Below are 13,619 nucleotides of genomic sequence, written 5' to 3'. Positions count from 1 at the left end.
TGCAAGCGTGATTAGTATATGACTATTGATGCTGCTAATATCCCAGAGTCTAACGCTGAGATATTGCAACCAACAACAAACATAATGTACGTTTATTTAAAAGGAAAAATATGCCTATAATTGATTTGTTCACTTTTTTAAACTGCTCTACCATCACAAATACAATTCTGACAGAAAGAAAATTGAAGAAATAAATGAATGAAACCTTGCATTACAAAAAACAAACATTTGTGCACATTTATGAAGGGAAAGAAAAGCTTTATAGCTAGAATGATATTAAACTGTAGATATACATAGTAAATGTAAGTTCTTTGTAGAACTTCAAATTAGCTAGATAGAGTTAACAACAAATGACGACGTTTAAAAGATATTCATACAATTAGTCAGTGAGTGGACTGATGACAGTGATCAGAACATTTTGCTCCTAGTGTTGGAGTTCGCCCATGAACGATGGAAGCGCGCTCCCGACCCTTCAGGTGAATGAGAGGGAAGCAGAGCTGGACGCGGTTCACTGTTTGTCGCATTAGAAAGGAACAATTAGAGGAAAATGAGCTGTGCTACGTCGCTTGGGGCACATGTTTTTATGACAACATATCTGCTCTTCGTGATGGGATGCGTTGCACAAAAGGTAAGTTGCCATTTGCTAGAGGAAAAATAATTCACAAGCTTCACCTTCAGTTCTGGTAAGTGCTGTGATTACTTGCATGGAGAGAATCGAGCCTACGGACTCCGTTCGTACATCTTAATATTTAACAGCGGTTTGGTTCTTGGCAAACATTCTCGTCGCAGGAGACTTGAATGAAGTCGTTATAAAAAGAATAGACCCAATTGTTGATTTCGGCATATGTCAAATACACAAAGAAACACTTTTGTGTCCTATATATGAACTTTAAATCAAGTTCGGATGTTCCGTCCACAGTTTTGAATTAGCAAAACATTACATCGTAGAAGCCGGTGGGAAGAACGATACATGTGTGAGACAGTTTCTACAAGTTGTGAGTCAGATAACGTTGATGGATTTTTTACGTTAATATTTATGCCGATTACACCAGAAGACCGCCCTGCTTCACAAAACCTCTTGGCTCACGTATTACATTATATAAAAATTAGCAATTAGCGATGGACTTTTATATTCACATTTTTACAATTGAGTTTGTTTACGTTTCTTTAGACTGGTAGTACGTAACTTAAACAAATAAGACTTTGAATTTGTAAAAAAATAAAATAAAATGTGTATGAATCTAAATATGTTACAGTAAAAGTCATCGCGCGATTTGGAACATTGTCCTAAGAAATGCGCTTCACGAATACTGGAAACTGACGACGCTGCTGCAAAATAAGGCTACAGCTCTTTCCAAAAGTGGGGTTTACATTTCGAAGAGGGTGTTCAAGTTCAGTTTTTTTATAACGTTCTATTTTCTAAAAATATTTATTTCTTTAACTATCAAATCCAGTGTCCTGTAGCAGGGAAACCATCCAGACTTTTTAAACACCTTAAGTCATGTTGGCTTACTGTGGTGCACCTTTACAGGTCAAAGCAACATTATGACAGTCTCGGGCTACAGCTCCACACTTCGTGGGACATTTACACTCTTGGGTTTGTCAAAGGATGTTTTAAAGTTTCTGCACTTCACAGAGTCAGAGACCAGCACGCGGAGCCCAAGCTGCTGAAATGAGAACCACATTGGGAACATGTTAACTTCACGTTCTGCCCCTCATGCTCATCGAGTCAAATTCCCAAGCTTTGAATCTTAACATCGGAAGTTTGTCTCTGATGAACAGGGATTCATGCAAAGAGGTCAGGGGTAGCTTCTCCTGCATTTTTGTGGCTCAATCAGGCTGCAGAGTCTGAACACCACAAGAACAACTGCGTGAGACCAAGGATGACAGGACTTGATGCACATTGCCAGTAGCCTGGAAAAGCCAATGTTTACATAGACAGGGCCAGGTCTCAGTTTTTGCTCTTTAAGAAAGGAAGTGTCTCTGTTTTTAGAAATTACTGTATTGTACTGTAAGCTATCCGCTATCCCTGTGGGCTTGGATCCAAATACGCCACAAGAGTCTTGAAATGACAGGGATGCACATATTTTAAATATTTTGCTGGCAATATTTTTAAAAGGCCCCTGTAGGAAAGCATCTGAGCAGTAAATTGCTCACACATTGCCATGTTCTTCTCTTTTTGATTTCAATGATTTAAATGTGATGCATCAAGGGATTACCTCTGACACGGATCTCATCTAGGACATCATGACCAAATTGGGAGCCAGAAGGAGCTCTTTGGCTTCCACCTGTCACCGGTCGCCCTCTTTCGCTGATAGACTATGGCGGCTCAGCAGTAGAATTCCTACAACTAGACAAAAGCCCTTGGTATATTGAATTGTCAGCATCTCCAGCTTTAGTTCCTGTGTGCATAGGGTACCCACTATCTTTGCAATTATCTGCCTGATGGGGCACGGTAAATGATGGCTTTGTCCTCCACTCGCCCTCCCTTTTGTAGTAAGTTCATTTTTGGAACAGCATAAACAAGTTTGGAATTTATTCTTACCCTTTCAGAAAAAACAAAACTTTTCAAAGGTTTTATTTGTGATAGATAGAGAGGACATTCATCTCTAATTGAATTGAGTTGTAGGACCCCAGTGAACTGTGAATTCACTTATTCCTCCCATGAATTATGTGACAACAGATACACACAGTCTGTCAACAGATAAACATGTCACCGTGTGTCTGCAAGGGAGAAGAGATGGGATGGAAAAGGCCAGAGCCAGAGATGGAGATGATAAACAGTGAGACAGAGAGAGTGACAAAAAGCTAAGCTGTTGGTGTTGAGATGCAATAGCTTGCTGAATAGAAAATTAGTTGCTTTTTAAAACTGTGCAGGATTTCACCAGATCTACAGCTATATTCTGGTCTTGTGTGTCGAATAAGAATAAATAAGTTAAGGTTGATTACAAATATTAGCTTTCAAAATAAAGCTCTAATAGTTGCATATCGGCTAATTTAACCTGCCTTTATTTAACATTAGAGCCTGTCAGAGTACCACATTATTATAGAACAGATATTGTTGAAAGTTATAAAAGACAACTATAGAAAAGTGTAGCATAGTTTTATTCATTATAATACATTTTAGCTGCTGTACACTAAAACAAATTTCACCCCTTGAAGTGTAGTGTAGTCTGTGCTTTCACAGTTTTGTCAATAAATACAAAAAGCAAGTGTACAAATCATAATCATAAATCATAAACTAAATAGTCAGTTTTAGCACTTTGCACAGTAGCAAATCCTTTGCATTCAGTGGCTGAAGTGGATGTGTTTCCTCCATAGTGATGCTGTGCAGGGTCTTTACTGCAGCTGTCTTCACTAAATGCTTGTTCTCAGAGCATTTCACATTTTGTTTTGCCTTCAGCAAATGAAATGTATGCTCACTTGGATTTAAAAGTTCTTAATTAAATCATTGAAGAATATTCAACTTCTTTGCCTTAATAAAGTCTTGGGTTGCTTTCGTAGTATGCTTCAGGTCCCTAACCCTATTTCCCTGACGGATTGGTTACAATTTTTCAGGCTTATTATCCTGGCAGTGATAACTATTTGGGCATTATACTGACATATAACAATAGAGTCCAAATGAAAATATCACACGCTTTTTAAAAAGCTACTTACATGTAAATTAATTAGCATGGCATTTGTGATTTCTGATCGAACCACTATCAACTGGATCCTTGTGGATAGTAACTAGAGTCACAAGATGGGAAACAATAAAAAATGTTTTATAACACTACATAGGGATGGGCCATAAAATCAAATGTAAAAGTTTGACAAATTGAGATTCTTTTCACTCACATACCAACAATTCTCTGGGGTCAGGACAGTATTTTCAACTGTCATCATTTCCTTGGAGACACCTGGATGTGTGTGATATTTAATAGTCAATAAACAATTGGAGTAATGGTGGCCAGAGCAGACAAAGACTATAAAATAATACCAAAGAAAGGTCATGTTACTTCAGTTGTCTGCTTCTAATTTTGTCATTGTGCTCAGGCCTCACATTGAACAAATTACGTTGTGTCTATATAGAAGGAGTAGCCACCTGTGAGGAACAAATACAGTGGCCTGTGTCTTTATCTGAGTTGTTCAGGGATAGTACAGTCATGGTTTGACAGGATTGCTAGTGATTTTTTTCTTGTACTGCACATATGACCCTAGTTACTGGGGCACAGTATTTAGTTTAGTTAATGTGGTAGTCAACATGGACTCCGCAGCTTTCTAACTTTAATAGTATTGCATGAGAAAGACATACTGACCTAACTAATGCTGAATGATTTACAGTCCCCTCCAAAGGTATTAGAATGGCAAAGCTGGTTTGTTTTTGCTGTACACTGAAGACATTTGGATTTAATAACAAGGGATATCAGATGAAAGGTTAGAATTTCATCTTTCATTTGGTTATATTTATTACGAAATGTTACCCACGTTTTATCTCTTGCGGAAGTAGTGGAACAGACAGTTGAAATATAAATGAAAGAAAATGAATATTTGGTTGCAAATCCCTTGTTTGCATCAAGCCTGTAACTTACTGGCATCACCAAATTTTTGGTCAGGTTGGCAGCATGTTTGTATTCATTGTCTTGCTGCATGATGAACCTCCTTCCAATTAGTTTTGATGGATTCCTGTGGATCTTTGAATTCATTCTGCCAATACTATTAGGATTTATAACATTTATAAAGATCAGTGACCCTGTTCAAGAAGCAGCAATCCAAGCACAGGCCATGAAACTCCCTCTACCATGCTGTTTGGATCATTGGCTCAGAAGTCAATAGTACTCCATAGAAGTCCATACAACTTTTGTGCTGCTTCTCTGTATTTTTATTTTTTTTTTGAAGATTCTAACCTCGGTTTCTGATTCTTAATGCTGAAGAGGTGTTTGCATCCTGTGGTATGGCCTCTCATTGCTGCTCATGATTTTATTTTTTGAATAGTGGATTGTGATGCCTGCTCTGTGGTGATTCCACTCACTATTGTTTGGAGATTTCCCTTCACAGCTTTCACAATGCTCCTGTTATTATCTGTTGTTGTTTTTAGTTATAAGTGGTTATTTAGTGGTAAATAAAAGCTGTAATTCTGAACTTTCTGATGTCCATCATTGATCTAAAACCCAAAATCTCTTGAAGAGCAAAAACAAGTGAATTAGAGGTGCTGTTCCAGTACCTTCGGAGGGCATCAGACCTAATGCTGGCTTTATCTAAAGAACAGAGTTAAAGTTAATTTTTTTGGACTGAAAATATTTCAGGGTCTATGAATAGCAGTTGAGGTGCTGGTGAATCACTAATTATTATAAATGGATTTGGATCACATTCATAAATCTGGAAATGATTTTACCAAACTGGTTAAAAACCACCATGACGATTAGATCCTGATTCACTGCAGGGCCCTGCAGGCACATTTAACAGCTACCACAGTCACAGCAGCAGCCCTTATTAGAGGAAATATGTTAATAGGTTTTACACCACAAACACAGAAAAGAGTGCATGTATCGGCCTGTTTTTTAGGCCACCCAGTCAAATAGTGTAACTGTGCACAGCTGTAACAATTTCCAACATTTTGCCTTGTAGGCTGACGGTTGCATGATAGCTCTGTAAATAAAATGCAACACAAACATGCAACTCACCTTTGGCTTAAATGTGCAGCCACTGACATAAGCCCACCAGGTTGGACAATTAGGTCACAGGCTAAATATGTGAAAAAACTGGGCTTTAGTATCCGAGCCCTTTCACAGCTGAGGAGATTGACCTCAAGGAGCTTCCTGTCTATCTGCATTTTTGGAGCCAGCTATATAAAAGTATAAATCATAAATAGGGCATTTTGTAGAGATTACAGATATTTGATTACTTATAGAGATACTGTAGGTGAGTCCAACCAGGTTTAGTCCTACCTGTCCTATATGTCTCTGTATAAGTAATATCTAAATGTGTGTTTTTCTTTTTAACAGATGTGATTCATTAGTAAAGTTCAGTGTTTGTGTACACTGCAAGCAGTGCCTTTATGTATATGATGTCTTTTGTCAGTGTAGAAGGCCTTGTTTTGTAAGACATCTGTATCTTACTGCATCGGTACAACTCACAGATAATCCTGTAAATTTGTTGCACTTTAGGAATGGCACTAATTTTTTTTCTCAATCTGGTTCAGCAGCAGTTTAATCATTCCCATTGTTCATTTTTTTAAGTTTTAGTAATTACTTTTTACTGATGTCTCCTTCTGTCTGTAGCTGACTGATACAGTGAAGGCTTACATTTCATTTTCTGAATAGTTTTTCTCCCCGAGTCAATCTCAGTCTTGATCGAATCAAGAGCAATAGAAAACTGATTCAATGCAAGTAACAAATTGCTGGTCTGAAAAGCTGTTCTGTGTTGATATTGGTCCCGATTTGAGAAATTGAGTGAAATTGTAATATAACCTGAGTGGGCGGCTGCTGCCTGAGAGCTACTCTGTAAAGCAGTGTCACTTTCCTCCTCCAGTAAACAGGGCTAGTGAGGATTGGTGCCCCCTTTTGAGGGGCCCGACTGCCTATTTATGAGCCAGTCCAGCGCTGTTTGTGCGTAAGAGGCAGTGTGTGTTTGCTTGTGTGTGTTGACGGTACTTCAGCAGAAGCCAACCTGCAGAGTTTCCGCAGCGGCGTTGCCAGCCTTGGTGGCTTAAAAAAAATCTATGTTGCAGCTTACAGATCAGACTGCAGATTTCTGCTCTGTCAAATAATGGTGCACTGACAGTTTTTTAAATTTGCTTGTTTGTTGTATACTACAAGGAAAAGTCCAAAAAAAACTTATTTTGTGCAACATTATTGTTCACATATAGACAGAAGAATATATATTGGATACAATTGTTTAGTTTTAAACATAATTGCAACACGAAATAGCACTTACGTGGTAAATGGTGCTCATTTAGATAGCACTTTTCTACCTTATTGGTACCCAAAGCGCTTTACACTGCTTCTCATTCACCCAATCGCTCTCATAATTACACACACGCACACTCACACACCAAATGGGGAAGCTGGTATGCAATTAGAAACAATATTCTAATATAATGATACAGTACAAGCAAATCATCTATACAGCATCAATCATCATTTTTTTTAATACGATGCATTAACCCATTTGTTTGGGCTTGTCCACAGTGACAGCAGCTGGTCTGATATTTCACTGAACAAGTCATTTCAGGCAATTATGTGCTCAGTTGATCTCCTTCTGTCTAGTGAAGCTCCTGTCAGTGGCAGAAATGGGGCGCAATGACCAGCCGGCTCTTATGTAAACTTTCAGCTTGCCTTGTACTTATTAGCATCAGTTCATTAAAATATTATCCGGCCTCAGTTTGTGGAATGGCTCACCAAAACAGCACTGCGGTCCTTTGTTTCACCATGAGAAAAGGCATCCTTGAATAATTAGCGGCCTGCCAGTGGAGCGGCCTGTGATGTAACAGAACTGAGATGTTTGGCATTATAAGAATGTCCCATTTCCATTCGACACTGTGGCACTTTGGGGCCCTTTCATGTGTAGTGTAGCATGCACGTCCCAGGTTGCTGAGGACCTCCTGAACGCCCTGTCCTGGTGGGAGACATAACACAGTTCTCTTTCATCAGCTGCAACATTTTACATCATGCAAGATGCTACTCATTTATAGTGTTTTTAATTTTGTGTTTTGTCATGCATTAATGAAAGTGACTTAATGGAACAAAAAACGCTCTCATAAAATTAAAATCTGCTTTTATAGTAGTTCATTTTATTAACCACAAACAGTTCAGGAACCTTATTTTCTTGCCATTGTATTCCATGGAAATGTAAAGGGGACTGGCAAACATCCCATGCCTTGTCATTGTTTAGTCCTGTGTTATTGTCCACTGAAACTTAACACCATGTGTGTCTTCAGCACTCAGCATGTGACTCTGAGATTCGGTTAAGTAAGGTCACTTTCTATATGCAGACCAGGAAGTTTAAAATTGATTAAAGATTTATTTGCTGTCTGTCTGTAATAATAACATGTTTCCCCATAAATTTAACCTACATTGTAATGCAGTATTTCAGACTATGCCAGCCACTGACATGACCTGAACAGTGGAATTATTGTACATTCAAGCACTGACAAACAGTATGAAGTATTGAACTCCATGTACATTTTGCTACTTGAAGAATGCTTTGATAAATGCATTCATATGGGGACAGATGATCCATGGAGCAGCCTTTCTGGCTCCATACACCTAACTTTCCCATGTGTCCCTGCTGCCCTTTGTCCACTCCTATCTAAACTACATTCTCAAAGTGATTTTTTTTTTTTTTTTTTTTTTTTTTTTTAAATGCTTTTAGCCCAGTCCAGAGCACAAGTGCCGCCCGCGGGTGTTGGTTTGTTGCCTCTCTGGCATGGGGGTCTACCAGTCTAGGTCATTCCCACAGTCCAGAACTGAGGCCAACAGGAAAGCTCATAAAACCACAGTCCCCCTACAAAGGTCTGGTCCTCAGTCTCTAGCCCAGCCACACATCTGCCTTTGCTTAGTGCCTATGGGAAGAATTACTGCCAGCATGTTTGAAGAAATACCCTCCCCAGGGTTACCCAAGCAGGCAATACAGGCGAAAAACAGGCTTTGATACAAAGGCGTAGCAGTCGGGTTGAATAGTTCAGTTCAAGCTGGTTTATGTCAGTATTCAAACAACACGTTGAGTGTATTATTTGCTGATAGGTACCATGGTTGCTAGCCCATTTGAATAGAATCACTTAGGGGCCATTATCTGAATACATGACCCATCTCAGAATTTACGCAGAGTGTAATATAATACAGCGCAACAAAATGCTGAAGAATAACATGGATATTAGCGTGAGTGGCACCCGTATGAAACAGAAGCCCTCACCTTGGGAGTGCTGTGCTCAAGCTGCTGAGCTGTGTGAGTCATGTTAATTGTCGCCATGTTAAAGGGTGTCCCTTAATAATGCACTAACGTTTGTGATACAACAACTGACTTGATGTATTTGATATTGTAGGTTTACTTTGACTGCGGTGCCAAGGTGGACGTGGTGGATGTCCAAGGCCTCATTCTGTCTCCTGGCTTCCCTTACAACTACTCCTCTGGAACACACTGTGTTTGGCAGTTCTTTGTGCCAGTTGATTACCAGCTTATTCTGGAGATACTTGACTTTGACGTGTTTGAAAGTCATGACTCTGCAGCGCAATACTCAGCTATCTCTAGTTTGGAAGAGAAGGAGACAGATGAAGAAATGCCGTTTTCCACTGGCAGCTTAGCGGCCGATGAAACTACATTGGCAGGAAAAGATCCTGTGAGTGTAGTGGATATCACAAAGAACCAGCAGTCTTCTGAAGATGGTGAGGTTAAGCAAGTAGTGGTCCAAGAACAGTCCACAAAGATGGAGATTGCCAAATTCTCTAATTCTGCTAAAAGATCTGCAGATGCCTCCTCCAGTTTATCTTTGCCACCTCCTTCCTCTCTCCCCTTGCTGTCTGGGAGTGCGCCTCCAGAGGACAAGGCCCGCAACTCTGCCTCCTCATCTCACCTCAGGGGAAACCTCACCCCCAGTTTAAACCCAAGCACAGATATGGAGGGGACCACTCCTGCTGCGCCACACTCTACCGACACTCCAGCTCTGAGCCCCGAAACCCAGCAGTCGGTGCTAGACGCCTGCCCCCACGATGTCCTGTACATTTCAGACCTTATCACCTTTTCCTCCAGGTTTTGTGGGTCCAATCGTCCTCCCAACAGCCAGTTGATCTTTGGCTCCAGCCAGGAGATGGTTGAGGTCATCATGGAGCTCATCACCACAACACACTGGGGCCGTGGCTTCGCTCTTCTTTTCCACTACCACAACCTGACCGAGCCAGGAGGGGACCGGCGTGTTTTCACTCCAGCGGCCAACAAGGTAGACTCTTTGCTGGCTGCTGTGAGTGGAGCTGCTTTCTTCGCTATGATACTTACAAGTGCCCTGTGCATCATTTTCAGGTAACAGAAGCGGAATAACTTCATTTAGAAACACAAACAGCTCAAAATTACCACATAATAGTTATGGTCGATAAGTCTTGCAACTACCCTACAGTGAGCCTAATCCAATACAGTGGGTTATTGTCTTGTACTTGTATTTGCCCCAACTGAATTGCAACAACACAGACGTTGCTACAGTCCTTGTCATAAATCATAGTCACATTTAATGCGGAAATGTTTTGTTGAGGGTCAAGAAGATGGCAGTTTTGTTCACTTGTTTACTATGCCACTTAATTTTTAACAAAACTTCTTAACAAAAGTTTTTGGCCTTGGTAAACACTGTACCTGCTCAACAGCATTTTGGAATTGTTATTGTTAGCATGTTCACATTTTTCCCCAAAGTACCACTGTGTTAAATCCTCCCAGAGCTGCCAGCATAGCTGTCTGCTCTTAGTCTTGTTAAAATTGTACAGTATCTGTTTTTCCCAGATAAAAATAAAACCCATTTAACTCTGGAAATGGTTTCCTGGGAAAATTCACAGGTCTTATGATTGATTTCTCCAATGAATGAAAATGGGTAGGTCTGACAGTAAATCCACACACTTGCACATACATAGTCACCACTTTGTAATGTTGACTCAGCTGGAAGCCTAAGTCCCTAATGTGGTGACCCTCGATGATTAGTTGGGTTGGGCTGCAACTGTGCGGCCTCCTTGATGTGGAGCATTCTCACCATAGACAGCAGGGCATTCAAGGTACAGCACCTGGCATCAATTCCAGCACACAAAAACACAGAGGCTGTATGAAAGTGAATGGGCGTGGAAATGGGGAAAAAGGGACAACAAGGAGAAGTAAAACTCAATGTGAGTTTGGTACAGATCGCATTGTCAGATGATCAAAAGGTGTAATTTACCAGCTGTTCCCTCTTGCATCCCAGGGGACAATGAATACAAACTGAGGGGTTAAGTTTGGAGATTTGTAATACTATCTGTTCTGACAAGCTGGCTGTTTTAACCCTGCTGGTCCAGATGTCCAGGATCCAGGAGGTTTTATATTTGTGTCAGAGTATTAAGCGTGCTGTGAGAAACTCCCCTGTTTAATAAGATTTGTATTATTTCAAATGCAACTTAGGGTCTCCACTTCATCTGTCAGGGGGAAAAAAAAACTCCACAGGTTCTCACTATTACCAACAGGGATATTGGAAACACATGTTCAATAAATGAAAGTGTAATTAGTAAGAACAACAACACCAGTCATTCACAAGCCAGGAAATGCATTACTATCAAATGTCAAACTCATGAGCAGCCTCAGTACCTGTCTTGTTCCTCATTCAGTTGTTCCCTATTAATTTAAGTAAATTAGTTCACAGAAATCAATGGAAAACCACTCGCTTGGCGAGCACAGTCAGATCTTGCAAAATTAAAGCAGCAGTAAGATTAACTCTCAAGGTTCTCGCTGGTCAGAAACCAGGCAAAGGTGGATTAAACCCACAGCAGGGATTGCTTTTAGTCGAGCAGCAGCTGATAATGAACTCATTCAGCTGTAAGAGGAACTTGCTCGAGTATTTTGGCATGCTCCTTTGGTTCAGATGAAGTTAAGAACAGGACAGAGAAGCATGGACGAGCAGATATCGGATATTTAAGAACGTGCTGTGATAAATAATGTTAGTTGTAAAAGAGTCTCATATTAAATGCCTGCAGTGTGACAGTGGAAAAACTCTATAGTTAAAAGAAAGTACAGCAGCTACTTGTCTTTATGTGAGTGCTATCTATGATTAGAATTTGCTATCACACATATTTAAAATGAGTATCTACAGTACAATGAAACCGTGCCAGTGGTGCATCCCATCAGGAGAAAGCAATGCATAGCAACTACATCTGAGTGAGAACCACTACTGCGTGTGAACTGCTGGAGCTGTGGTATGTGTGTGAATGAAAGATTGTGTGGTGGATCTTGCTCCATCATCCAATACCACAATATAGCAACTATTGAGGGAGAAATTGCCACTGGTATTTTGGAGCTATTATATATCGAGTGAGGGGGCTACAATATGAAAAAGCTCTCGGTTTCGTGCAGTTGTATGCGATTGTGTCCATTTTTACGTTTCTAGTGAAATTCAGAACCCCAGAGGGATTTTAATACTGCCAAAAGTGGAACAGAAATATAAAAACTGGTTTTCAGATATGTCTGTAATTATAAACTAAATTGCTGTGGTGCTTCATGTTTCCAGACCCAAACTGTGTCCAAAAAGAGCCAACTCCAGCACATCCAGCAGCTCTGAGGTACAGACACTACTTTGTATGCTTTCCTCCTTTTGTTGTCTCTACTTATCGCGTTCCGTCCTCCCCTACCTTTTCCCTTCTCCCTATTTCCTTATTTTTCAGTCAGACATTCCTCTCAAAGCAGCTTTATCTGCGATCACTGGGCATGTATTTTAATATTATTTGCTGCCGAAGCCAACAGTGTCCACATTGTAGCACCACCCCCCACAGTTCTGCACCCATCAGGTTCACATCAGGTCACACAGATTTAAAACAAAGGTTAAATTGTTGTTATTCCGATGTTTTACATAGATTTCTGTGACGCTCTCAGAGTGGACATTTTAACAGTAAACCTATACGTGACCCCTTGAGGCTGAGTATTAATGATACTAAACACTTAGGTCTCATTAGTCCTGTTGTATCAACAACTAAGAACAACTAAACTTTGTGTCGTAGTTCTTTAAGAGGTAACTTCAAACCAAACGAAATGTGATGAAATGTTTTCTGATTATTTAGATCTATCCAGCAAAAATACTTATTTTACGTATTCCGTATGTGAAAAAAAGTTGTTTTCCAACCTTTTGTGGCCCAAGAGGGGAAAGTGTGAGACGTCTGATAACTTTTCTCAGGTTATGAGTTAGTATGGCCTTGGGTCTGAAAACTAAAACTTAGGAGGGATCGAGCTTACCAGACCTTCATAGCCTGCTCCCTATGTCTGCTTGGGGCCAGCAGCTCCAGGCTTCATGCTGTAAGCTGCTACCAGAACAGTCTGATCCCAGCCTGAACTGTTGGAGGTTGAGTTGCATTGTGGATAAAGGACTACCAGGTGTTGACAAGGAGGAAAAATGCAACAATAAAACAATAAAAGTTCCTCCTCTATCTTCCCACTATTTTCTACTTCTTTAAGTCACAACAATCTAGAGCTGCAACAATTGGTTGAATAACACGAGATCATTTAAATGTAATAATTAAAGTATTGTTGTTGTCATCATATTGTGAGTGAAAATGCCAAACATTTTCCTTCTCGATTTGTTCAAACATGCAACATCTATTAATTGAGAGACTGAGCTGTAGCTTTGTGTTCTCACAGCTGGCTTTTGAGCTTTATTCCTTCTGCTAACACCTGTACTGAACATGATTAAGCTTCTGGTATCATAGTGAAGTGCTGTTGATAAGGCGAATGGCACTGAACTGCATTGCAGGTGCCAGGGGGAGCCCACAACACTGGGGCTGAGGTCAGTGAGCTGCAGCTGATGGCCGACAATCAGACCAACCTGGAGGCAACCACAGAGCAGGACAACAACGACGACACTCTGCCACACACAGGTGGGGAGGGCACACCAACGTGCACACACAAACACAATAAATAGAAACATTTACTGGATT

The 13,619-nt window shown here is 40.3% G+C and overlaps 1 protein-coding gene across 2 annotated transcripts in view; it reads left to right on the top strand.

Annotated features, from left to right (window-relative positions):
• The first annotated feature begins 435 nt into the window (after positions 1–435).
• si:dkey-112e17.1 (uncharacterized) overlaps positions 436–13,619 on the top strand; it is a 20,434-nt gene continuing 7,250 nt past the window's right edge. For both annotated transcript variants that reach the window (XM_067521628.1, XM_067521627.1), the window contains exons 1-4: positions 436–628; positions 9,023–9,993; positions 12,203–12,254; positions 13,436–13,559. In XM_067521628.1, coding sequence (XP_067377729.1) covers positions 548–628; positions 9,023–9,993; positions 12,203–12,254; positions 13,436–13,559 — 1,228 coding nt within the window. In that variant the 5' untranslated portion in view covers positions 436–547. The remainder of the gene's footprint in view (positions 629–9,022; positions 9,994–12,202; positions 12,255–13,435; positions 13,560–13,619) is intronic.

This window comes from Channa argus, chromosome 11, assembly GCF_033026475.1.
Source record: "Channa argus isolate prfri chromosome 11, Channa argus male v1.0, whole genome shotgun sequence".
In the NCBI taxonomy this organism is placed as follows: Eukaryota; Metazoa; Chordata; class Actinopteri; order Anabantiformes; family Channidae; genus Channa; species Channa argus.
Note: the sequence above shows the minus strand (reverse complement) of the source record. Positions and strands in the feature narration are given on the sequence as shown.